At 37.2% G+C, this 27,598-nt stretch overlaps 1 protein-coding gene across 2 annotated transcripts; it reads left to right on the forward strand.

Moving 5' to 3' along the window:
* LOC107306181 (interleukin-5 receptor subunit alpha-like) lies at nucleotides 1-27,598 on the forward strand. 2 transcript variants are annotated; one of them, XM_015849097.2, is made up of 13 exons: nucleotides 1-796; nucleotides 1,954-2,089; nucleotides 6,548-6,597; nucleotides 11,139-11,329; nucleotides 11,655-11,809; nucleotides 11,932-12,079; nucleotides 12,634-12,742; nucleotides 12,875-13,062; nucleotides 15,818-15,954; nucleotides 19,833-19,977; nucleotides 24,385-24,472; nucleotides 26,158-26,248; nucleotides 27,388-27,598. In XM_015849097.2, the coding sequence occupies exons 4-13, from the start codon at nucleotides 11,227-11,229 to the stop codon at nucleotides 27,502-27,504; spliced, it is 1,281 nt and encodes a 426-aa protein (XP_015704583.1). In that variant the 5' UTR covers nucleotides 1-796; nucleotides 1,954-2,089; nucleotides 6,548-6,597; nucleotides 11,139-11,226; the 3' UTR covers nucleotides 27,505-27,598. The 2 variants fall into 2 exon arrangements, with proteins under 2 accessions (XP_015704583.1, XP_015704591.1); XM_015849105.2 differs by lacking the exons at nucleotides 1-796; nucleotides 1,954-2,089 and having other exon boundaries at nucleotides 6,519-6,597.

A 27,598-nucleotide genomic window follows, 5' to 3' on the forward strand; every position in this document is an offset into this window, starting at 1 on the left:
GTACTTGTGTCAGATAAAGCAAAATGGAAATGATGAATGAATATGACTCAGCTGAAAGCAGGAAGTTGTTTAAGAGTGAAGGCATCCCTTACTCATCTAAGTTTTCTTGAGTCAAGAGAGTTGGTACTGCTTGTATGATCAAGTGCAATAGAAAGAGCTGTAAAAGGAAGTAGTGTCCAGTTCTGTGCAGAGATCTGATTCTTTTTTAACAGTTAGGTTATCTGGTCACACAAAGAGAAGTGAACAAATGAATCTATAATGAGAGGGAAAGTAACACTGAACTGAGTGCAGGAAGGGGTTTAGAAGTAAGGAAATACTGGATGAGCTCTACCTGGGAGAATGTACTCAGAAACAGGAATGGAGCAAAGCTGTCAGCTCTTAAGGACACCCTCCTGAGAGCACAGAAGCTCCCATCTCCCAGAAGAAGAAATCAAGCTGCAGAGGTGGGAAATTAACGGAGCAAGGACCTGCTGGTCTAACTGAGGGAAAAGAGGGACATGTACAGGCAGTGCTAGTCCCTTCCAGCCTCAACCCATTCTATGATTCTGTGAGGCAATGATTCTACAATTATGTAATAGTGGAAGCTACAGCCTTACCAAATATGTAGAAGTAGAAGGATAATCATGTTTCATTGGGAATCTCCAACATGCTAAATGGGGAATTACCAAAGCTTGCAAATAGCACTGTAGAATGCTGTACATTTTTATCTTCTCCATCAGAAGCATGTGTGTCCTCATTGTAAGACTGAAAGAGTGAATTGTGTGTGGACTGCAACAGCTGTGAAGATCTGCTAAAGGTAAGGGCTAACATTACTTTTCCAAACTTCATGCAAGGATCATTCCTCTCTTCCTGGAAGCCAAAGCTTTCTTCTCCTCCTCTGCTGAGGAAGTCAGAACTGTGCTAGAGCAGCCTTCCTCTAACAGATTTTAACCTAACTTTTTCTTGACACCTTATTTATGTATTTTGTATCCAGTGACACCTGAGTAAAAAACTTTAAGATTTAATCTGGGAAATAAAGTATGCAAGTATTGTCTAATGTGAACCTGCAGACTTTTCTGCCCCTTACTCAAAACAAAAAATAAAACAGCAAAATGAACACCTAAACAAATCACAATTGCTTTCAAAGTAAATGTGTAGATTTTAGAAGGCTCTTCTTCCAGACTCTTCAAAAATTTAGAATAAACCTGCTTTGTTGAATGTCTAACGCATGAAGTTTATGTATATATATATACATATATATTAACTTGTTGCAAATGTCAGTGCCCATAGGTCATTCTTTTGATTGAGAACAGAATTGCTTCAAAGAGCACATGCAATGGTTAATCCAGATCTATGCTCGGTTGCTTCAAAGCATCTGGAGTGTTGTGACTGATGAATGCAGCTTGATGACTTTCAGTGTGGTTTCTCCTCTTATATTCTCACTCAAGTGAGACTGAAGTTCCACAAGAATTTAGAGGAATTTTTTTTTTGTTGATTTAGCTCCAGGAGATTAATAAAGAGATAAGAGTTTAATGAAGCAGAATATCAATATTGAACGGTATATTATAGTATGAACAGGTGATCCTGGAACCTATCTTTCTATAATATGGAATTAGTTTCTAAAAATCTGCCTAGGTGAAGTCAGTGCCAGTGATTTTATCAGTCTGTACAGTTGCAGAGAAGTTGACTATTAGCAAATCTGTTTCACCAAAAAACAATTTATCTGCTTGCAATTGCTGGGTTGGTGAATTTCATATCATCAGCTTTCTTGGCAACAAGCCAGTTTTCTTTCAAGTGAGTGATAAAAGATCTGTAGCTACTGTTTTAAACTTGGGCAGGTAGGGTTTGGTGGGGAAGGAGTACCATGAGGATGAGAAAGTCTTTCCAGAAATGATGATTGTTGCTTAAATGTTCTGGACTGCATAGAAAACTTCAAAATACTGATCAGAATCTGATGTCTGATTGCCCATACAGTTTCTCTCTGGGATGATGATCAGGTCAGTGACGAATCGCAGTAACTGTGGTGAGACTACGGCTTGAAACAGATAACTTTCAGTGTGAAAACAGTAGATATATACCTTGAACATTTATAGGAAGAAAGACTGCTGAGGTAAGCTATTTTTCATTACTGTTACTCAGCTTTCAAGGAAACTGGAGAAAATTCCTAGATTCTTGAGAATATGTTACATATTCCTTATATAGGCAAGTGATTACTAATTTCTATAACAATTTCTGAACAGATATTCAAGCACTTACAACAGAATTTGTACTATTTATGCGCTATATGTGCAAATATATCTAGTGTGCCCCGGTGGCGCAGTGGTAGGAATGCCACATTGCAACACTGGAGGCCCTGGGTTCAAATCCCCCCTGTGGCGCAAGTGGTAGAAGTGCCGCTCTGCTACACAGAGGCTCGAATCCCAGGGGTTGGACTCGATGATCTCTAAGGTCCCTTCCAGCCCGCACGAGACTATGATACTATGATGATACTATGATATATTAACATCCTATATACTATATATACTTTAACTGCTGTCAACATGTGGAATCAAATAAGATAGAGACTCATCTCACCTTAGGCTAAACTCATGCAGTCTATCAGGTGAAGCATACTTGGATTTGTCCAGATCACTGTTAATTATCATTGAATTTCAAATCCTTACAATTACTACATATGCAATCCCTCCCCCACCTCCCCCGTAGAGACAAACCTTTTAAAAACTGTCAGATTTAGAAAAAAAAGAAGATTCTAGATAAAGAACATTTTATTTCATTCCTTTAATAATGAAGCACTCTTAATATTCTCCACACTTCTTTACACAATAAGTTTAAGAATGTTCTTTGCCATGGTTCATTCTATGTTTCTCCCCAGTCAGAATGTAGAAAATGCTTCAGATGTTCAGAAACAATCCTTGTTGTTATAATATCTTTAGACTTCAAGTTTTAATACTTCAGATGGTCTCCTGCAAAGCTTCACTTGATTTGCAAATTGTTGTCAAAAACTGCTTCCTATTTGAATTCCTGAAGATTTTGTAAAGACTCCTGTGTCCTGCAACTAATTGCTTCAACTCAGAAACCAGTCTTCAATCAGGAGTAATTTTGTGCTACCCCATGACTCTCTTTGGCCAGCTAACAAAGACAATGCACGTGTGCAGGTGATACAAAGACAAGAGTATTAGTGACTTTTATGCAGCCAAACCTGAAAGGGAAAAAAGCCTCAATTCTCACTCAGAAAAGATGGGAGCTCTGTTTTTGTTTTTTTCCCCCTGTCTTTCTCTCCCTTCTCTGTCCCCATGCTAGGCTGTGAATATTCTATTATAGGTACAAAGTGGGTCCAATTTATTCTAATGCATCTATAATGACGATACTGTCAGTGCTATCAGCACTGTCTTCTAATTCAAATCTTCCATTGATTCTTTGTAATTAGCTAAGAACAGGCATGTTTGTACAATATTGCGCTATTTTAAAGGGCTCATTCCCTCCTCAGTGCAGTCATCTTATCTTAGATTGTTCTCCAAACTTGCACATTGGTCTCTGATAAACCTTTACATTTAGGTTTTGACTGTAATTTATATGAACTTTTAGAGATTTAGAAAAACAGATAAACAAAAGCATTCCAAAGTTAACTTGTCTGGTCAACAGACATTGCTGTAGCAATGTAGCAATGATAGCCATTCGCTGTAGTTGGCAATTTTTGGAAAGAAGAGAATATCTCTCAAAGAAATGACTTCCTCTGGCTAACCTTGTTTTGCTATAGATACATGTGCATCTATCCACTTTGAAAAGCACTAGTGAAGTTATCCATAAGAAAATAAATGTTACGTATTGAGACTGTAGGTTCAGAGTAGAAGGTCACGTGGACAGCTACCACACCTATTTTGTGAAACAGAAATGTTGAGTTCAGCTTCAAAACAGAATTAAAAGATCCAAATGGTGGTTGATCAGTCACTGCAGTAGAAAACTGTGATACCAGAATTTCTTTCTGATAACAAGAACACATGATTTCAGGTCACTCCCTTAATGTTACTGATGCCCTTTCATTTTGCCTCATTATTCCCCTGCAGTATGGATGGCTTGTATCTTTGAAATACCAAAAAATGAGTTTTTCTCTTCCTCTGTTGATGTAAACAGAGGTGGATTTAAAGAGCAACTCAAATGCCACCGGCACATAGTTACAAGCATGAGTTGCTCTAACTCAACACAAAACAATTCAGGGGAACGAGAGAAGGGAAAATCCATGTCATGTAGTCACATGCATGAGACTTCAGTGGAACTATGTTTTAGCATGATCCTTGGATGACCACAAAACAAGTGATTGCTCGTTACTGAATTTTGCATAGATTATTGGCTTTCTGGAAATTTATCAGCAATTCCTTTTCACAGGCAGCTAACTCTGGGTGAAGTAATGCTAACTGCTTTGCTTTTATGGATACTTTTACGTATAAAACATGCTGTTTTTATAAACACAAATCTACATGCAGTTCCAATGAAGAACCTCTGTGTAGCTTGGTGTAAGAATCTACTAATGATAGAAAGAAGTGTTGAACTCCTATCATTTGTACTTTTCTGAATAAGGTTAAAAATGTCTGTGGGCATTAAAAAAAGGAAAATCTTCACAATATACTTTTCTTCAATTTCATCTTTAATTACTTTAAATTATAAGAAAACTCCAAATAACATACTTCTTGGTAGTGAGTGGATTTTCTCTGAAGTCAACATTGGTAGGGTTTTATTAATGTAGGAAGAAATATGCTGCAATTGCTAACATGCATTCATCAATTCAGTCTACAAACAATATTTAAACCAGATAAAATAGTTTGCTACTAAGCAGGAGGCATATGAAAATAAGTTTTTAATATATTAAAAACAAAGTACTGAGCCTGTGGCCAGGTTTGCTACTTATACCACTGGATTTGAGACTTAAAGTCACATTCTTCTCATTTAAGTGGAGTGCACCTATAAACTTAGTTGAAGTTGTTAAGAAACACCTCCCCTTGTCTAAGCCATTGCTAGAGAGGCAATACTTCTTGTATACACTCACTTTTAAGCTTAGGTCTGATAAACACCAAAACAAGGGAGCAGTAAGAGGTAAAAACGTTCTTTTGGCTTTATGTTGTATAACTATATTGTCTGGTGTTAAAAATAAATTTACATGTGAACCTAAATGCATTATTTTCTAATCTAAACCCAAGATTAAATTATGGAATCTACGAATCAGAGAAATACGGGCATAAAGTAGTCACATTAATCACAGCAGAAATAAACAGCACCCATATTATTAAAAGAATGAGATATATTGTACATAACCAAGGTACAAAGCAGCAGTTTTGGAGGCTTCAGAATCCTTAAGAATCAGGAACACTTTATTGAGCTTTTGTAAGTCATTTCTTTTTGTTTGCTTGTATTAATTTTATTTTAACTTCTGTATTTTTAATATGGATGATAAAGAACAAAAAACATTTCCATATTTTCCTTTTATAACCTCTGCATGGGACTAAATGGAAGACATTTTGCAATTAAAGCCGGGGAGGAATGGAATCCTTACTCTGTTATCACCTGTCTACTGTGCCTGGTAGCTAAAGATGAGGAAAACTGAAGTAGAAGAGCCAGTTTCTATGCTCTGGAGTGGAGCATAGCAGCATATAGATAGCATACAGCAGGAAAAATCTATTTGATTTGTTCAACTGTTTGTGGCACTGCATGTTAAATGAGGCTTTTGAGAAGATAAAGAGCTTGTCCAATTCAGTGAATTTTAAAAAGGCAGTTAATAATACATTCTTGACACATTAGATACATTTCAAGTCTGTGCACCAAAACCTGGAAAGTTTTAAATGTTCAACAAATTACTTTTAACTGGAACAAAGAGGCATGTGAGTTCCAAGCCATATTCCTAGAAAGACAGGAGTGAATTATTCAAAATTCTCCCATCAAACTCATCTTAAGGGGAAAACTAGAATACAAAACATCAGCTTGTACAAATAAAATGATACATTAATAATAAATCCATGAATTAGATGTCAAGTTGGGCAAAGCTTCTGGGAGTAAAACAGATAACAATGCCTGTTCAAGGGGTAGGAGTTGTTTGTTCTTTTACCTCCATGAGATTTCTCCATTTAGTATTCTGTCATTGCAGTTATCACTAAGTAATAAATCTACTTTGATTTGTTGCACTTTGAAGCATGTATATTAATCACCAGAAAACCAGAACAGTGGCAAGGAGGGTATGATCTTCCTTGGATTTTGATTTCATATCTACCACTTGCACTACATAGTTTAATTTATTCAGAAATATGAAATATTTTTCTTAAAAGATAAAAACTCACTGCACTATGTAAAATGTTTGGAAATCTTTCTCATTAAGGTTACTCATTAAGGTGTGTCGCTTTTCAAGGTGTTCTGAAGAATCTGACTAATGTTCCAGTTGATGTTCATGGTGTGTTTTTGTTCCATGGGAGGAAATGACAGCAGCAGTGGGCTTTCCTGAGATGGTATCTCGAGAAAAAGGGAAGTCTCCTGAATCATTTCTCGCTATAGTCTTTGAGACATTCTCCCATGTTTATCTCTACAGCTTCTCAGCCCAAGTAATGCTGCATGCAATTAACATGGATTAAAAAGAAGGTAAGGCTTGGAAAAACAAAGGTGAATAGTCTGCTATTTTAACTATATACACTTAAAATGTATTTATTTGACCTATGTTTTTTATTTCATTATTCCTTAGTCAATACCAGTGTTATGTACTATACATATGGGGGCTTCAGAAGATATGAATCTGTAGCCTTAAATTATGTGTTAATTTTAGATATTTCTTCATGATTCAACCAGTTCTCGTGCTGCTTTTAGATTTGCATTTCAGCTTAAGAATGAAAGTTTTATTGCTTAATGATTGAATTTTTCCTCTAAATTATACACAGTGTATTTTTCAGGAACACCTGAGATGGCCTTTCTGAATGATTTAACAATTTCTTTCAAAGAAAATATAAAAAAATATATTCTTAGATTTTATCTTTTCTATTTAGAAGTAGTCAAATAATCAGACTCATGAACGTTTCAAAAATGTCTTTCTTTATACGTATAGCCAGTGCAACCATCTGTGCTTCAGGGAAATCTTCATTCTCTTGAACTTTTAAAATTAAACAATTATTTTTTCACACATTCATATCAGCTTGTCTAAGTTTTGCTCAGACATGTTTTGCTACTTTCATTTTCTTGCCCTAACTATCTACTTCCCAGATTCACCAGGTGTGTTTTGCATATTCCCTGCAGTCTCACAGCTGTTCTGGTGCGAGGCAGGCAGATTGCCATGCGTTACTTCCCCTGTACATAACTCTAGCAACCCACTATTGCAGAACAAAGATGTTGCTGGGCAGCAACCATCTGGCATTGGTTATACCTGGAATCCAAGAATAAAAGCAAGGAGTTAAGCAAATGACAATAAGAACAAAAGGTGCTAATTATAAGAATAGTACTTTTAAAATTATTAAGAATACTTTAATCTCCCAGCCAACAAACAGGGCTCGAGGAAATGGACACAAGTTGCATTAGGGGAGGTTTAGGTTAGACATAAGGAAACACTTTTCCTCTCAGAGAGTGGTCAGACACTGGAATGGCTGCCCAGGGACGTGGTGGAGTCACTATCCCTGGCAGGGTTCAAGAGATGTCTGGATGAGGAGCTATGAGATATGGTTTAGTGGCTTGTGGTAGTAATGGTGATGGGAGGACAGCTGGACTAGATGATCTTGCAGGTCCTTTCCAACCCTGTGATTCTATGATAATAGAAGAGGTTTGTTGTGTGATTTTTTGACAAATTGTTTTGGAAAACAATCTGACTGTTGATTTTTGGTTATTTTTTATATAATTTACATTGTTCACATAGTTTTTATCCCATTAAAATAGCTGAACTGTCTGCTATTATATTTGACTAGAATTTATTTTTCCGGAGTTGGCCTTTAAAACACAAAAAGTCAGGCTGTGAATATTATTATTATGCATCTCATGAACTGAATTTTGGCACCATAAGCCAACATAAAGCTGTTGGTAATTAAAACAACACTCTTTGCTCATGTTTGAGAAAAAATGTTCTGTGACCCTGCTCATCTGAATGGACATTAATGAAAGTATGCTTGCTTTGACAAGTAGTGTTTCTAAAAGCCTTTTACATATGGATGTCTTTTCATTCCCCTTTGATCACCTTTAGTGTTTTCCCTTTGCTGTATTCTGGGGACTGATTCACTGACTGTTTCATGAGAATGCATTCATACAAGTCCATGGAGCCATACAACATGCATCCCAGGGTCATGAAGGAACTGACTGGCCTGGTTGCCAAGCTGCTCTCCATCATATTTGAAAAATTGTGTCTGTCAGGCAAAGTTTCTGGTGAGTGGAAAAAAGGAAATATTAATTTAATATTCAAAGAAGGGAGAACTAAAGACCTGAGGAACTCAGACCTGTGAGCCTCACCTGTGTACCTGGGAAAGGTACCATGGAGCTGATTCTCCACATGTGAGATGTGGAGGTGATATGAGACAGCTAGTATGGCTTTACCAAGCGTAGATTAACGTGCCAGATCAATCTGATGGCCTTCAGTGATGGAGTGATGGTATCGATGGACAAAGAACATCATCTACTTGGACTTGTGCACAACCTTTGACATGATCCCGCACCTCATCCTTATCTCTAAATTGGAGACATATTTTGAAGCCTGGACTATTAGGTAGACAAATAATTGATTGGATGGTCACAGCTATAAGATTGTGGTCAATGGCACTATGTCCAAGTAGGGGGCGGTCACAAGTGGTGTCCCCAGGGATTTGTCTTGGGACGAACGCTCTTCAACATCTTAATCAACAATATAGATAGCAGGATAGAGTGCATCCTCAGCAGGTTTGCTGATGACAGTAAACTGAGTGGTGCAATTGACACAATAGAAGGGAGGAATGCTGTCCAGAGGGATCTGGATATGCTAATAAAGTGGGCACAAAAGAACATATGGAGGTTTAAAAAGGCCAACTGCAAGGTGTTGCACTTGGTTTGAGGCAGTCCCAGATATGAAAACAGACTGGGGAAAGAACTCATTGAAAGCAGCCCTGTGGAGAAGAACTTGGGAAGCCTGGTGGATACAAAGCTGGACATGAGCCAGTAGTGTGTGTTTCCAGCCCAAAAGGCCAACAGTATCCTGGGCTGCATCAAAAGAAGGGCAGCCAGCACCCCTCCATTCTGCCCTTGTGAGGCTCTATCTGGAGTACTGTGTCCAAACCTGGGAGCCACAAGTAAAGGAAGGATATGGACCTGTTGAAGGAGGTCTGGAGGAGGGCCATGAAGAGATGATGCACCTCATGAAGAGATGAAGAAAGGTTGAGGGAACTGGGCTTGTTTAGCCTAGAGAAGGCTCCCATGAGACCTCATTGTGGCCTTCCAGTACACGAGGATAGTTTATAAACCAGGAGGACCAACTTCTTACACAGTTGGATAGTGATGGAACAAGGAGGAATGGTTTTGAAATAAGAAAGGGGAAATTTAGGTTGGATGTTGGATGAAAAAATTTCAGGAAGAAATTTTTTGCTCAGAGAGATGTGAAGCACTGGAACAGGTTGCCCAGAGAGGTTGTGGATACATCATCTCTGGAGGTATTCATGGCCAAATTGGTTGAGATCCTTGGCAGCTTGATCTGCTGGTTGGAAACCCTGTCAATGGCAGGGGGTTGGAGCTTGATGATCTTTAAGGTCCCCTGAAACCTAAGCCATTGTATGATACATTGAATGTGTGTTAACATAAGACATGACCTGTGGGGTCATCTCAGCCGCAGCAGCACTTCTGCTATTGGTCTGCAGCAATGGCAATAGGGGGTATCATTTGGATATAATCCACAATTGTGGCCAACTTCTGCACCCACAGTTGCTGAATTAGAGATGTTAGAGCTTATCTTCCCATCAAACTTATCAGTCCCTTTCCACATACCTGCTGTTCACAAGTTTACTTTGCCCTGTTCTCAGCCTGCTGATATTGTCTTCCGTGACACCTCACATGGCAATAGATTGCCAGAGTTCATTACGCTCTGAGTGGAGGATTGCCTTCACTGTTGTACAAAAGGTACTCCTAGGAGCAAGTTGCCTCTGGGAAACAGCAGTGCTTTTTCCTGAAATGCTCTTTTTTTACTCAAACTGGTGGTTGCCTGTAAAAATATTATGCAGTCTTGGAAACCTTCCTTTTCTACCACTGTTTCCTCTGTCCCTCTGAATTCAGTCAGTTATATTGCCTCACAGATTATTTCTATTTTTGTTCCTAACACTGACAACATTTCCTTCTTTAAGATTTATTTTGTTCCTTTTCCTATTTTAAGTCTTTTCACTTAAATTTTCCGCAAATGTCATGGTACTAACAGCTACAAATATTTCATATTTAACTTTTTTATGTTTTTCACCCCATTTTTTTTTTTCTTTCTACAGACTTAGGTAAAGTACATAAATGTTCCTAGGAATACTTTCAATTGCTTTATTGTGGGATAGAGTGTAAACAAAAGTGAGAGCCCAAGAACAATACAATTCATTAAATGACCTCTTGCTGCATTGTACCAAAATAGCATTATAAATGCACCTATATGTGCATGTGCATGTGTCTGAGCAATTTATATATCTTTCTAAAACCAACTTTAACCAGTGCACAATCTGTTCGCTTTCTGCATCCCAAAGTTAGCAAAGGTGGTACAATCTTCCCGATACTCACAAATGTCATGATTAATCTCTCCTCTCCTCAGATACTTGCAGTTACTTGGAACAGGTAATCTGAATTACAACCCCAAAGTGACAGTTGGCCTGCTGCTGTTAGAGACTAGGTCACTCACACAAATAGAGCTTCTGATTTTGTATCTATCCAAAGTTACGTCAGGCAATTCCCACTCAAACTGTCTGCCATCAGGCACTATCGATATTGTAATTTATGCGATCTTACTGTACAATCAGTGCAACATCCCAATTTAAAGCCAGATCAAAGTGATAAATATCCTCTTTATGGTACACAGCCCAAGTACAGGTTTAAATACAAACACCCTGGTAACATAAGACACTGAACAACAAGACTCATTAACCATGTGTCATTTCATGTTTACTTCCTAGACTTCTGACATCACTTCAGTGGTTAAGTGACTGTTTCATGTTATTTCACAGATGAAAAATGAAACCATCATGTTCTAAGTGAGCCAAACTTGGAACTAAATTCTCAGTTTCTACAAATCTGTGACCCTAAGCATTTGATATGACACATGTTTCATATGTTCCTGTTGTGCTGGTGTTAAGCTTTTTCCAACATAAGACACTATTTTCCACTGGTTTGGCAAGGAGACAACCAGATGTAGTGGGTAAGTAAAAAATTAAATAATGTTTCATCCCATGCTAGTCATCCCAGTTGTCTGATCAGATCTTTTTGTCAAGTCTCTTTCTACAACCAATAGGAAAATTGCCCAAGGCAGATAAAAGGGAATTACCTGACATTTCAGATGTAGATGGGTAAACATGAATCTCATTATTAAAGTCACTTGTATTATTGAATGTAAACACCTATTCTATGTGAGAACAGAACTCCCAGGGGGAGCTGATGAGTGTGTAGGCCTTACTGGGAGACAAATCCTTTGTGTATATAGTGGGGGATCACTTTTCCTCTCTGTAATGTCATTCTAACTGCAGATGAACTACGGCTAAGGAATGATCTGCAGGTTACCAAGAAAGAGTCACAAGTTATTCTGTACTGGAACAACAACCTAACAAAAGAAGAGACACAGAAGTACACTGTGAAGTATATTCTGAGTTACACGTTTTTTGATACATCTCAGGAAAGGAAAGTAAGTTGGTTACATGTAGTTTAAAGTGAAATCATACATTACTTCATTTGATGGATGAAGTTGTGTAATTTGTCTTTCAGTTGTTACTACTGTCTGTTTTAATTCCTTCTTCCTCATTTTAGGAAAGACTACAGGAAAAGAAAAAAAGAATACGTCTTGAGCTACATACTGGTTTTAAAGCTAAAGTTAAAACACAGATTTTTATGAAAGAAACAGAAGACCTAATTAAGGAGAGCAGCTGGACAGAATATACTTACAGGTCTCCTCCAGGTCAGCTATTTACTGCATGTCATTAAGACACATAAGAATTCCTGGTAATGTTCTGTCTTTCTTGGAGACATACAGTTTCTAAAAGCTAATTATTATCTTATGCCTTTAAAAAAATATATTCATTTAAGAGAATGATATTAGGCATCTTGGAGTATTGGTAATTATTTAAGACATGTTCAGATTCAGCTCAGCTGAGTGAGATATCAGAACATTATTCCAAGTCTCCATCTTCCCTAACTCCTAACTCTGTTGAAGATTGCCTTTTGTATTACCTGGTTTCAGGAAATCTTAGGACAGTAGAGTTCTTCAGCTAGTATTCCAGACATTTTTTTTCTCTTTAACTGTGTTATTAAGGTTTTTTGTTGTAGTGCCAGAAGTGCTTCTCAGTTATTGTTGCCCCAAAAGTCCGTTTGTTCTCACCCAGTACTTATCCGCCCCCTCTAGAAATAAGGATACAGGACAGGTTTTAAAGGTATCCATTGTGTTCCTAGAAAATCTATGTAACATAAACGTCACACTTTCTTTTTTTTTTTTTTCTCCTTTCTTTGTTGCAGTATATATCCAGAATCTTTCATGCATTATATATAATATTTCTTTTTTAAATTGCACCTGGCATATTAAAGCAGAAGATCCTGCAGATGTCCAGTATTTTTTTTCATACAGGTAAGGATCTTGCACAAAATTAGTAAATTAGTATGAAACTATTGTTTGTTTGTTTTAAAATACTAAATCTGTCATACCTTGTCCAAGATCTACTGTACCTTGATCTGAAAGAGTCATATTATTTTCCCACAGACACACAGAAAAAGATTTTGAATGCCAGCAATATATAAAAAATGCAAGGAATAAAAATATTGGATGCCACATGAAAGATATATCTTTCAAACCACTAAGAAAAATAATTTTAAACATATCTGTAGTAGATCTGAGAAATAATTCAAGAAGACTGTCTTATTATAAAGGTTTTACACCTCAAAAAATAGGTAAGTATTGTCTATTACTGCCTATTATGAAAAACTCATTTATTGGTTATTTCACTGACCTGAAATCAAGGAAACAGAGAAGTGTGACAAAGTCAGATTATTATTTCCAACTTGCTATATATTTATATCTCTGGGAATTTTACACAAAGATAAAAAGCAAAAAGAGATTGTGACTCAAAGGCCTTTAGTTTTATTCTTTGAAGTAATATCATTATTTAACTATAATTGCCTTTTAGAAAATAATAGAATATTGTGAGAAAATGTTTTAAAGATTTAATTCCATGTAATTTGAAAAGCATTATGCAATTCTTTCCTCTAGTTTTTCTCTTTGCTGTCATTTCTTTCTCTTACTGTCCTGAGGAAAACAAGTTAACGTGGATTATAAACACACATCCATCATTAATAACTGTATTTGAGAATATGAGTGTTATGAAACATTAAAAACATCTCTATTTATTTATGAAGCCATTTTTAGTTAAAAATATTTTGACAGTGATTTTTAACTACAGTCGAGTGATAAGATACATTTATTTTTCCTAACTTCTCTGTGATGCTCGAATTAATCACATTAGTAAGAAATTCTCCCGAGCTTTAGCACAGATTGTAGACTCAAATACATTTCAAATTATGAATGTATTGATCATATTTCAGACATGTAACACAGGAATCAGGGTAACTCAACTGAAAGCAAAAACTCAGTCAAATGAATGAAAATCACTTCTGAGCTAGATTTGATTTACTGTGTTTTCATACATTAGAATTATTGGCTTTACCTTAGTGTTTACACTGCAGTCAGACATAGTTAAAAGCAGTATGTTCTGTTTTAGCAAAATAAATTATCTTCAAGAAAACACTGTGCCAGGTGTTCCATAGCCAACCTGGAGGAGCTCACTGCTGGTTAAGCCAGCAGCTTCCCCTCCTGTCCCAGTGCCAAGCAGGAACCCATCTTACTCTTAAAATACGTTGCAAAAGTTTCATGACATGTAGCAAACTTACCTTCAGCTTACAGGGCAGCTGTCTGAATCATAAAGTGTTTAAGGTTGGAAAAGACATCTAAGATCATCCTGTCCAAACCTCAGCGAACTCACAACAGGATGATCTCCTCTGGGGAAAATGTCTCAGAGGTGAAAAGTATGTCCTTATCACTTTGGAGGCTGAACACAAAGAAGATGTTGCTTATCTTCCTCACCTTTCATGGCTTCTGGTGCACTTTGAGCCATAAGATGAGCTCTGGTCACTGCCAGTAGGGTCAGATTTGGGAGCAGGCAGAACACAACAACTTTACAAGGCTTAAGATTGGTATAGATGCTTTTGTTGATTTTGTGGAGTCCTCTCATTGCTCCAAGATGAGATTCCTCTAGATGGGAGAGGAAAAATAAAAGCCCAAAAGGGAACCTCAGCACGACATACTTTCCTGCAGAGAATGACAGGGCCATGTAGCCACAGCCGCAGGAAAACACACAGCACCACAGTTCAGCCGTGCAAACAGCCCAGTCCCACAGCTTTGTGATGAACATGTCTCTGCTGGCAGGGCTGATTAGAGAACTGCAACTGTAGTTCATCCCTTTGTGGCAGTGCAACATCAGCTGGGAAGGGCTCTTGCTGCTTGAACACCCTGATCACACCTGTACCCAGATCAGCACCTCAGCAGATTCCATGCAAGAAAGTGGCTGTGGACGTGCATATACACACCAAATGCTAAAACCCTTTGAACAAAAATGTCCCTTGGTTCCAAAACAGTTTACCTCCCCTCTCTGAAAAAAAAAAACGCATGGCCACTGCACAGTGGCCACTTCATGATGGGAACACAGTGGAGGTAGTGGTAGAATTGTTTGAGTTGGAAGGGACCCTTAAATGTCACCCAGTCTAACCCTCCTGTAATGAACGGGGAAATCTATGGCTACATCAGGGTGCTCAGAGCCCTGCCCAGTCTAATTTTGAATGTCCCCCGGAATGGGGACATGTACCATCTCTCTTGGCAACCTGTGCCATTGCCTCACCACAGTTACTATAAAAACTTCTTCCTTATATTTAGCACTATTTTTTCCTCTTTTAGTTTGAAACCATTTCTCCTTGCCCTGCCACAACACAGACTGCTAAAAAGTCTGTCCTCTAGTTTCTTATAGACCCTCTTTAGATAATGAAAGAATGAAAGATATACTCAGGTCCCCCTGGAACCTTCTTTTCTCCAGGCTGAACAGCCCCCGTTCTCTCAGCCTGTCCTTATAAAGGAAGTGTTCTGTCCCTTGGATCATTTTTGTGGTCCTCCTCTGGACACATTCCAAGAGGTCCATGTCCATTTTTCATCTCCTAAGCTTGCACAGTTCCAAATGAAAAACATCCCTCTATAGCAAGTTTTCTTCAATTCATTTGCAAGAAGAAATAGGTGTTATAGGCATGTGTAATGAACCTGGCAATGTGAATAAGACCTGCCACTAGTTGCCACATCTTCAGTATCCCATCAGAGAGAGCTCTCACTCCATTATTTTCAAAATTATATCACTGGGCTCATAGGCAGACTTGTGATATCCCATAAGATGCAGTGGAAATGCCAAAAAAAAATATTTTCCTTTATTTTGAGGCAGAAATAAATGCCATTCAGTGAGTGACACTTCTAAAGAAAATGTCTCATTCACTGAGTGTTTACTTTACAAGTGGCAACTCCGTAATAGTCAGTTGTCTGTTTCAAGGGCATGATGCACATAAATAGGAGAAACAACACAAAGTGCACAAACCTCTCTGTACTCATTTTCAGAGAAACTGAACCCACCGATCAACGTCTCTGTTTCCCTTGAAAACAGAAGTATTAAAATTTACTGGAAACCCCCGCCTACCATTGGGTCAGGAGAAAAAAAGTGCTTTAAGTATCAAGTGAAAATAACAAACAGTAAGGTAATCTTTTTTTTTTTTTTTTATTATTCTGCATAGCAGATTTTATATAAAAAACAGGCATCCCTTGTGTTTAAAGGAATTAAAATTCAAACTAACTTTGAAGAAATCTGAAGTTCTTTCATAAGTAGTCCAAAATCTTTTCTTTCTCAGCAAAAAAACAACACATTTTTTATGACTTTTTCAGATTTATGCTCGTGCTCAAGTGGGCTTTTTTGTCTTGTTGTCTTGTCTTGTCTTTGTTATGCTTTTCATTAATTTGACTACTACATTAACAGCACTTAGATTTCTGACCTTTTATAAAAGATGCTTGTGAATACTGAGAAACAAAATTAATGGTAGAAACCTTTTTTTTTTTTTTTAAGAGAGGTAATGTTCAACCAGGAGAATATGTTATTAAAAAGCATTCAATTGGGCAGATTTCAGCTTACCATGTTTGATCTGAAATTGAAGTTGTCTTCTTCTCTACAGAAACAATATACATATTTATTTACCCTTTTACTAGTATAAATATGCTTAGCTTTTTTCAAAGTTTTTCTGAAGGAAGCAAAAGATGTTAAATGTTATTATACCTGTACTTTTTGTTTGATGAAGAGAGTTATTCCAACTAAAGGACGTATTTCTTTTGCTAAGTGTTTGCTGTGATGATTCTACTGAAACAAGAAAAAATTTTAAATCATATACTGATTCAAACCAAAAGACATTAGAAGTAAAAAGAGAAAAACATTTACGTGAATTAAAGATAGTGATTAAGGATGGATTGGAGCACCTTACTTACGAGGTACAACTCAGAGAGCTGGAACTTTTCCTCCTGGAGATGAGAAGGCTGAGAGAGATCTCATCAATGTGTATAAATACCTGAAAGGAGTGTGCAAAGAGGACACATCCCAGATTCTTCTCTGTGGTGCCCAGGCCAAGAGGCCTTGGACACAAACTGGCATGTAGGAGCTCCCTCTGAATGCCAGGAGCACCCTCTGAATGCCAGGAGCACTCCAGTGATAGAGCAGTGGCACAGGCTGCCCAGAGGCTGTGGGGTCTTCTTCTTTGGGATCTCCAGCAGCTCTCTGGACATGGCCCTGGGCACCTTGCTCTGGGTGGCCCTGCTGGAGCAGGGTCTTGGCCTGAGAGACCCAGAGGGCCCTGCCCACCTAATCCTATGACTCTTTGAAATTACATTTTTTGTTTGTTTCGTTTGTTTGTTTAAAACTGAATGTAAATATATCATGCACAGAGCATTTTGAATCTTTTTTGCCTGGATAGCATCTCTTCCTTTTTGATGTCCCACATAAATGTTGAGATAACACGTAAAAGCATCTTGTTAGAAAAATGCCTGTAGATATATTAAAGCATTCTCTTTTCTAGACAGAAACTTAAAAAAAGCTTGATTTGAAGTGTAGCTGCATAACCCTGCATTTTAGCTGGAAATTAATTAATTGTGGAAAGACAGTATTGATTAAAGCATGTGGTTTTCTGCCATAGAAATATAACTCTGTCAGCTCTCAATGTACTCCTCAAAACTAAAATATATTTGCTAATTTAGTTTGCAATATTAATTTGTTCCTGAAATTTGTAATCAGGCTTTAGCCTTGCAAAGATTTCCTCTCATACTTAATTCATGTCTTATTCAGTGAATAATTCATGTGAAATGCATGTGAATCCTTGCAGGACTGTGCTTACAATTTACATGTCAATATTGTTATTTCTACATTCAGAACTAAAATAATCATTCCTGTTATTTGCATATATTATATATATTTAATAATCTTTCACAGTGTATCAGCAGCTTCTTTTAACAATAAAAAATAGAACAGGGTTGTAGCTTAGGTTGTGAAGCATGGTGGAATGTAGTGGCAGTACCAGCTGGCAGTTTAAAATTATAGAGTAGCAAGAGTTGAAATGTTTTCACACAGCTTCTTATTTATACTCTCAAAGAGTAGAAAGCCAAGAACTTGACTGAACATATGATACTGAGAAGTTCAGATGCATATTTGAATGTGAATTTTCTGAGACTTTGGTTTTTTTTATTCAAGATCTCTTTTAAGCTGTGTTTTCCTTGAAGCACCTATATCTTTGCTAACATACCTGACTACTCTATTATAACAATAAAGAGCTATGCAATAAGGTAGACACATTACTGGTCACATAATATCTTCAAAAATTACAACAGATTTTATCAGTTCAGATGCAGTGATAAAGATGATAGACAGCCGCCAAAGTTACATGGGCACATCTCATATCCCCCCATTGCAGCACATGGAAAAAGAACTTGGGTCTCTCTGTGGATGTGTCAAGGCTCCTCAGTCCTCCATTTTTATTTTTGTTTTTCCAGAAGAAAGACGGGTAGTTCCCATCTAGGCCACCTCTGCAAATAGGTATCTTCTTAACCAACCACAAGTCTAACATTTCGAAACCTTTGCTGGTTACATCCATGGATTTGATCTCCAGCATCTTTACTGGCCTGGAATAAACTTCATCTGTTTTTCTTCTCCTACGCAGCTGCTCCTTTGTTTTGTACACAGCTGCAGGATATAAATGTAGGAAAGGAAAATCTTTGGGGGCATAGAAGTGATTTTTCACAGGTGGGATGGATGGAGAGATGGGGGAAGAGTTGACTAACAATTCAAAACAGACATGTGAGGGCATTTGCTAAGTGAGGGGAGCTTAAGTAAGTTTGAGGAGAATCAGCATTGAAGCTAGTAACAATTGAAAGAGTTGTTATGTAGCCAAGGAGTACAAAATGAGGAGACAAAGGTAAGGAAAAAAACACAGTGATGTTACAGGAGGAATAGGAGGGAGGAGAATGGAGCATGATTGAGGTTGTTAGTTGTTAATAGGGTATCCACAAGCAGAGTTATAGATATTTCTTGGCAGACATTTATGAGGATAATGACCAAAATATGCAAGTCTATGTTTTTTTCTTATGAATACCAAAGGAGGTAACTTCATGGGTACTTATGGGTGCAGATAATAATACTGTAATACAAAGTGCTTAAAAGTAGGGAGTAAAGTCTACAGATGCCCGAAAGCCAGGAAGGGTTAGAAAATAGTACAGAAAGTAGGGTTTGAATCTGAAATAATGACATCTGAAATCAAAAAGTCAAAATTGAGCAATAAGGAAAATACTGTTGTTAGGAAGTATAGGTCAAACGTGCAAAATCCAAATGAGGAATTAATGCGTAGGCAGAAATGCAGAAGAAGAAAGGTCTGTGGATTACAGTGCGCCACAAACTGAGTCAGTAATTCCATGTCATTGCATAAAGGTCAAAAGTTGTGGAAGTGTATGAAAGGCATGTCATATGTATGATGTAGGTTTTGACTAATTCACTCTTCTAGATACTGAATTTGGCTCCAGTTTTTGTAGATAGTCTGAACTATCTGTTGTGAACACACTTGTGTATTTTTTATCTTTTGAAGTGGCATACTTTGATTTATAAGCACAATTAAATATGCTTGAATGTGGTAAACTAATAGACAACCCTCAGCATTAGACAGCTGAAAACTGTTTCTTTCTACCTGAAAACCAAAGGCAACACACTACCCCACACAAAAACCTTAGAACTTGTTATTGTATTCACCCTACACTTGGTGCGAGAAAAAAAATTAAAGGGGAATCAGTGCTTTCAGATACTTACCGTTTGACCAAAGCTGATACACCCTTATATCTTATCAGTTCCGTCCTCTTCTTGATTTTCAAAGTTTTAATATGTGCTATCAAAAATACAGATTGTGCCTGAATATAAACAATTTTTCTGAAAATCTTTTTTTTCCTACCTCCTAGATTTGAGGTATAAATAATAGTTTTTGACATTCCTAGACTTGTATCTGCTTTCACTGCAAAATGAAATCACAAAAAAAATAACCCCTGAAAATTATCTTCATAGATTGTAGATGTCACTGAAGAGAAATACGAGTATCCACTTCTTAGGCCAACAAAAAAATGTACTGCAGAAGTGAGGGCCAAGAAAGAGGTGTGCATAACAAACAAGATTTGGAGTGATTGGAGTGAACCGGTGATTATTTATGATGGTAAGTTATCACATATTTAGCACTTGTAACTCTTGTCACTGTATATGTTAGTATCACTCAGCATATTTAATTTCTGTTCTCCTCTTTGCTGCATCACTGTACTGCAGCATACAAAAAGATCCATGGTCTCACAGCTTTACATGCTGTGGGGAAACAGAGTCCTTGAATAAATGGGTTGTATTTCCTTGGTCCTTAGTTTAGCACTGGGCTGTTCTCATAACAGCCTCTATAAGGCAAAAAATGGCACACAATACCTCCCTGCCTTTTCTTCAATGAACAGATTTATAAATTATTTTAGCTGGGTTTTGTAAGCCAAGAAGCTCATGAATGTCATAATATTCATTAAGTCACAGTCATAAGGAACTAAATCTAACATTTCTATTACTGTATCAAGCGAATATAATCTGGACTATTGTGTCCAGCTCTGGACCCCTCAGTTCAAGGACAGGGAACTACCTGAGAGGGTCCAGCACAAAGCCACAAAGATAATTAAGGGAGCAGAGCATCTCCCTTACAAGGAAAGGCTGAGGGAGCTGGGTCTCTTTAGCTTGGAGGAGACTGAGGGGTGACCTCATTAATGTTTATAAAAATATATAGGTGAGTGTCAGGAGGATGGATCCTGGCTCTTTTCAGTGATGTCCACTGGTAGAACAAGGGGCAATGGGTGCAAGCTGGAATACAGGAGGTTCCGTATAAATATAAGACAAAACTTCACAGTGATGGGAACAGAACACTGGAACAGGCTGCCCAGAGAGGTTGTGGAGTCTCCTTCTCTGGAGACATTCAAAACCTGTCTGGATGCATTCCTGCGTGTATTAATCTAGGCATTCCTGCTCTGGCAGGGGGATTGGACAAGATGATCTTTCAAGGTTCCTTCCAATCCCTGACACTCTGTGGTTTGGTGAAATATTTCTCATCTGACAGAGATGAGAAGTTGTTAATCTCTAATTCAAGTACATGTGCTTTGACTCCCACTGTTTGTGTTAGTACAAATTAAACAAAAGCCATGTTTTTTCCTTCACCTCCTATGTCAAGATTTTAACATTTGTATGCTAACAAGGGAAGCTGGTACTTTCCATGGTTAATAAAATGCCTCCAGATACTGTAGCTTCATGATGTCAAGTTGGGTAAAAGGGAAGTAGTAGAGTGGGATGTATAACACTCAATATTTAGGTAGAGAAAGTGGTGCACAGACTTGTCCCTGAACAATGGCATGTAAAAATGTTTAATACTACTATTAATAAAACAACATGATATAAATATTTAATGCAACAGACTATGTATTTTGCAATATGCCTTTCTGATCCATTAAGATTCAGATATGTGCTTATCTGAAGAGACAGGAAACATAAGGGCAGGCATTACTATTTTTGCAATGGATTGAATGTAAATTCAGTTGTAGATTTTACAGAATGTTGCCTGCCTACTCTGTCAGATGCCTCACCACATACTGCTGTTCTGTTGGTACCTCTCAGCTACCATCTCTGTTGGACTAGAGTCACTCTCTCCATTTCAGAAGCACTTCACTTCTGATATGGTTGGAGAGAGGAGGTCCATCTGCTCACTGTGATGAAAGAGAGGATGCACTTCCACCCATCAGAGATTTGAATTGTCTGTCAGAAATTCTTATTTCTTCTCACTGAAGAGAAAATGAGTCTTGGTCAGTAGCGTGGCCAGCAGAAAGGTCAGCCTGGTGCCTTAGGTTAGGTTGGGCACATTTGAGCTGAAGTATAGACAGTGGAGGGAGGGGAAATTTTAAGGGCTTTCCCTTGTGGGGAGATGTAGATTTACCCAGTCCCTACCAGCCTCTCATCAGAAGAAGGAAATGGACCTAGGCAGTCACTCCTCCCAGTTCCAGCCTATAAAACCTTGCTTTCAGCAGCTGCAGCTGTCCTTCAACTGTTTTCAACACCACTGCTTTCCCAGCTTCCTCAACAGCTGTTGTTGGGGTTAACCATCACAACTTGTTTTCTGTACTGCAGAAAAGATCATGGTAGACAGGACTGCCATTGCTTATAAGATGTCATATCTGCATGTGTTTGGTGCAGCAAGTTGATTTGCCTCTGGAGCATGTAACTCTACACAAGTTCATGTAATATTTCATGCAATTTCCCTTCTTCCTTCCTGTATTTGGAGAGGAGCAGTGGCTTTTGTAATATGAATCTATGGAGTATATTACACTGAGGGATCACAGACTCGGGCAACCTTTTTAAACAACTCCTTTGATACTTAGAGTTTTCTGTCTGTTTTATTTTGTATTCAGCTGAAATTATTTTGGCTGTTTTTAACTGGGAAAATATATAATAAATGGATGTTATGAAGTGTATTTTAATAGTGCCTAGACTTTTTTTTAAAGACTGTCATTAGTAGTATAATTCATGGTAATTTCATGGAAGCCCCATACCTAATTTTTTAGGCACAGTGATTTTAAAGGACTGAGTGAAGTAAATTGAAAGGGGGAAAAAACAACAAAAAGAGAACCCAAAAAGCAACAACAACAACAAAAAAAAAAACATCAAAAAACAACTTCCATTGGGCATTTTTATTTCAGAACGTGTCAGTTTTTCTGCTGAAAGTCTTGATGCAAAGTGAGCTGACCTGTTTTTGTTTTTTTTTATTCTTATTTTTTGATTTCACATTTGATTAATCTAAAAAATCCATTTCTTTAAGAATGCATTTTTCAGAGACATTTCGTTCTCCATTTTAAAAAGCTGATACATCAAAATGAAATAACATAATTCAAAACATAACTAAAATATTTGTTCTGAAATGTTCCTTTGACATGAAAAGAATTTGTTAATTTTCTCATGGGAAACATATTCATTTTCCACCAGAATTAGCATATGCCCTTGAAAAATAAGACAGTTTAAACTGAACTGTTTGGTATAGAAACTTTCTGCTAAAAGAGAAATGTTTGATCAGCTTTATTCATATATAGAAACTTGAAATAATTGGTCTAATTTTTGGAGCTTCTGAGCATTCATAGATCACTTTGAAGTTAATAGCAATTCAGAGGTGTTCTGAATTCTGCAGACGAAGCCAATTGTTTTGGTTCAATTTACTGTTGCATGTGACTGAGTTTAAGCATTTGCATCTGAAAAACAAGCAAATGAAGAAAAAAGCCCACTCAAAACAAAACCCCAAAGCATAAAATAACCTAACTAAAAGAACATGTGCCTTTTGTCTTCCACCTTTCTGAAACAAAGAAAGAAAGGAAGAGGATCAAACCTCTTTGTGGTTTGGCTGAGACAGAGAACACTGCTTCCTCTTGTCTTGAGTGTGTATGTGATATAGAATTACCAGCAGAAAGATGCAGATCATCTCCAAAATGACGTATTATTACTGCATTATCCAGAAGTTGTTTTGAACATATTTTCTGAACACTCAACCTGAAAGATGAAGGAAATACTTTCTTTTCAGCTTAAAGTCAATGGATAATAGCTTTGTATTTTAGTAGAGCATAAAGGTTTGAGAGCTTTTTTTGTTTTCACATTAATTTTTTGAAATTTCGTGTTTTTGTTTAAAACACAAATGGCTTCAAACTATTTTGTTCTATGAATTTTATTGATATTGGCCATAAAACCATTCTGACCTAGGACTACTAACATTTTAAGAGCTGCTGCTTCCTGTTTTCCTTCAAAGTGCTTAGTTCAAAGTCATGGTTCTAAAGCCAGGTATTAAACAAAAACACAATTTGAAAAAAAACAAAACACATTTCTGGGTTATTGTAGAGGAAGGAATACAAAGTGCAAAATGGTAGCATTTTCTGAATAATATAGATTTGTATTTCAGAATGTTTGCTTGCATTTCTTTAAGTAAGTGAAAAAAATACATTGCTTCTTGATTCAAAGACAACGTGTTTGGTTGTTTTTGTTTTTGTTTTTTTGCATTTGACAAAAAGATTTTGTTTTCATTTTGCTATAAAACAGTTACAGCTGTGAAGGCATGAGCAGACAGCAGCAGAGGGCTGGTGGTGTGTGGAGATGAGATGTTGTTACAGCAGTAATCTTGAAGCAGCTTGGGCAGCAGGAAGAGTGTCAGCAACCGAAAGACAGACAGAAGAGCCTGATATCCAGGCTGGATGGAAGTATGCAGTGAAAGGGCTGGCCATGCTCAGCACAGGAGAGCAGAAATCCAGGGAAAGGAGCTAATGTAATACACTGGTGCAGGGGAAGATGAGGAAAGTGTGGGATCAAGGTAGCAGCAAGGCTGAGGGCTAAGAGGAGAAGGAAAGAACAATGCTGAAGTCAGAAGCCCAAATTTCCTCTAAAAACCTTGGTGAAAATATTCTTTAAATCTGTAGCAGCTCATGAATGGTGAAATATTTATGAGTCATTAATATATAATTCATCAATTTATGAACTACCCTTTCCCATATTATTAACATTATCATTTCTTCTTTTTAAGAAAAAACGGTGGACAGCACGCTGCTAAGCTTCACATTGTTCGGCCTTCTGATTTTCCTTGGAAGTTTGCTGATATGTGCATGTAGAAGGTAATACACATCTCTGACAGACAATACTTTTTTTTTACTTTGGTTAGAGAGATCTTTTCAAATGATTTAGTGCTTACAAAAACAGTTAATTATGCAGCAACAGCTATTGCTTTATCAGAGGTGTGCAGTAATACACTGCTGCTGAGCACCTCAGATTCCATCACTGTCCCTGGAGTTCCAGTCTCATAAGATGCTCTCAGCTGTATCTCTGCCACTACCCTGACTGCTCCTCTCAGTGTGATTTTGCCCCATGGTTTTATGAATTCTACATTCTGAGCTACCAACACTAATCACACCAAAGATGAATTGCATTTCCCATGTTGCCCAACTTCATTTCATAATTCATGGGTATTGCCTAGGGCATTCCTTTTGTCTAACTCAGACAGCTTACAAGAAATAAGTAAAAAAATGAAAGTCAGGCTGACAGAAATAATTTGCTTTGCTGTACCATTAGTGTCCTTACACCCGCCATAAATTAATGCAGCCAAAAGACTGCACACCATATCTTTTCTGCTCAGCTACAGATATAGCAGAGAAGGCTTACTTGAACTGGAAAAAAAATAGATCAGGTTAAGCTGAAAACTCAAGATGTCTTAGTGTTTGAAGGTGTGATACAAAATGGAAGCAGTGTTAAAAGTAAATTAATTAATTGATTGAAAACCAAATAGAGCTCCTCGTTAGGTTAAAAGAAGTTACTATACACTTTATCTCAGCAAACAAGATCTCAAGGATCTCTGGATATGGAACTGTTAAAATACAGTTATAATAAATAAATAAATAAATATAAATAAAATGCTTCCATTGGCACAAGGAAAGCAATTAGAACCACCTACATCTAAACATAAAACAATATTCTGGTCAAATAATAAGGAGTGCCTCTGGTCTCAAGAGATCAGTTCCGCTGGTAGATTTATTCTGTAGTAAATTTACATAGTACTGAAAACCAACATAAAACCTTTGTTATAGCGCAGAATGTTTTCATGGTTCTGTGCAGACCTCATTCTCTTCCAACTTGAATTGTGCTAGATTTCAGTAGAGGAATCAAAATACATTTCTTACACTACATCTGCCCCTGTCCTCTATGTTTCTTCCTTTGATTATAATATCTTATAGGTAGTATTTTTACTTATGAAAACAGGAGCATTTTTTTCCAGCTATAAGCATGGTAGCATGCCACAGGCTTTAGTTTTTGTTGGAATTCAAATGCAGGTGCATATCCACACGATCCTTTTGAAACTCTAGCAAGTCAAAACTGGTGAGGTGAAGAAGAGCTAGGAAAAATACTGAGCAAAATGTCTGTGATGAAACAAAAAGGAGTAGAATAGCTTTAGAAATGGAAGATGTCTGCCTCATACAAACATCTAACTCGTTGTTTTTTTTGGCCCCTACAATCTTCTCTTAAGTGTTCAAGATGCCTTTCTAGTCAATGGAAAAAGCTCAGTATCTCTGGAGGCTATTAGGCAGCTCCTGAGCACCTAACTTTAGATGTATTTGTTACATTCACACTGAATCTTTCACTTAGACCACAGACTGTGCTCCATTTTGAGTGGATATTTTCTCTCTATGCTTCTTACTCATTTAAATTGCTACCCAGTATCTGTTTCAGATGAATCTACTGCAAAGTATTATTGAATAATTTTTTCCTGCAGATATTCTAGAGCTGTGTGTCTGTCACTCTCTTGTAGGTATGGATTCCTGGAAGTTATAACCATGCCCTTTCCAGGTCCTACAGATAAAGTTACAACTTGGTTAGCTGAAGATGAGCCTCACCACCAGGTACGGTGTCTTTTTTCTCTTGCTACAATGATATGCATAATATTACCTGTGATCAAAGTATCATAACATTGCATATGTTTTGAAGTTTCACCTGGAGTTCATTCTACAAGCCTTGGGCTGGCTCCCAGGAATGTTCTGTGCTCCTCTTACTTTATAGTCATCTTCTCAGAAAAGAAAAACCCAAGAGTGCACCAGAATTGTACTAAAGTTATCTTCTGTTCCTAAGATTTGATCATTTCTATCATTTCTGTCCAAAAATACCTGACTGAATTTGACCTAAAGGTGCCATATTTGCTGCCTATTCTATGCAAATATCCTTTGGTACCCTTTTCACCAGTAAGTAACTGATAATTACTCCTGTGGCTTTTGAGTACAGCCTATTGGAATGTAAAAAAAAAATTATCATTAAACATACATAAACTCTGTATCTCCTCGCAACCTAGAACTGCATTCATTACTATTCAGGTGTCCATTTTTATTCACTGTGCAACTCGAAAATTGCAGCAATCAGTGACCACAAAAAATATATTCAAATATCACTAACAGAGGAAGAAGACAGTTCTGTTCCCTATTACAGAACACCACACACACTTTTGACAGGAAAATCTCAGCATAACTGTAATTATTGTCTGGACAATTACTATAAGTGACTAAGATGACTGTTGATAACACTTCTAGGAAAGAGAAATTGAATAAAACATATGGAATTGATTAGTATCTCTAATATCGCTGACACCTGAAATAGCAGAGATTTTGACTTTGGACATTCCATAGGAGTTAAGAAGATTGGGAAGAATGGTGCTGCAATAAGCTGTTTTATCCAGAACATAAATATAATGTTTGAAAGCTGGACTGTTATTTTGACATAAACTTTTAGTCAGTATTCTGCAAGGCAACAAGCAAAAAATGACAGGGTTCATACCAATGAAGTAAATCTGCTTACGAACACCTTTTAGAGAGAGAAGGTAACTAATGTGATCTCTGTATCACAGTTATTATTATGGAGGAAGTCATTAGTACTAATCCCAGGTGCATCAAACAGATATCATACTTTTAATAAAATTCAGACAGAATTTGCAATAACATAGAATGTAGATGCACATAATGCAATTTTTATTTTTATTTTTATTTTTTAACAGAAACAAAATTCAGTGCAAATGGAGATGCAGTCAGAGATCATACTGAGAATATCAGAAGGTAATGGAGATGAAGACATTCAACAACATACCCATCTGAAAGAATCTGAAGACCTGTAGAAGTGTTAGGCTTTTGCTTTAATTTTTATCTTCATGTAAGAGCTAACTTTCTGTTAAGTGGATTCTCACTGATCTAAGAAAGGCTGATACTGGA

Source organism: Coturnix japonica, chromosome 1 (assembly GCF_001577835.2).
Source record: "Coturnix japonica isolate 7356 chromosome 1, Coturnix japonica 2.1, whole genome shotgun sequence".
Lineage (NCBI taxonomy): Eukaryota > Metazoa > Chordata > Aves > Galliformes > Phasianidae > Coturnix > Coturnix japonica.

Coding starts and splice junctions, on each gene's coding strand:
- LOC107306181 (XM_015849097.2), top strand. CDS start 11,227: ATGACACATGTTTCATATGTTCCTGTTGTGCTGGTGTTAAGCTTTTTC. Junction 11,330..11,654: donor GAGACAACCAGATGTAGTGG/GTAAGTAAAAAA, acceptor TTCTAACTGCAG/ATGAACTACGGCTAAGGAAT. Junction 12,743..12,874: donor CAGTATTTTTTTTCATACAG/GTAAGGATCTTG, acceptor ATTTTCCCACAG/ACACACAGAAAAAGATTTTG.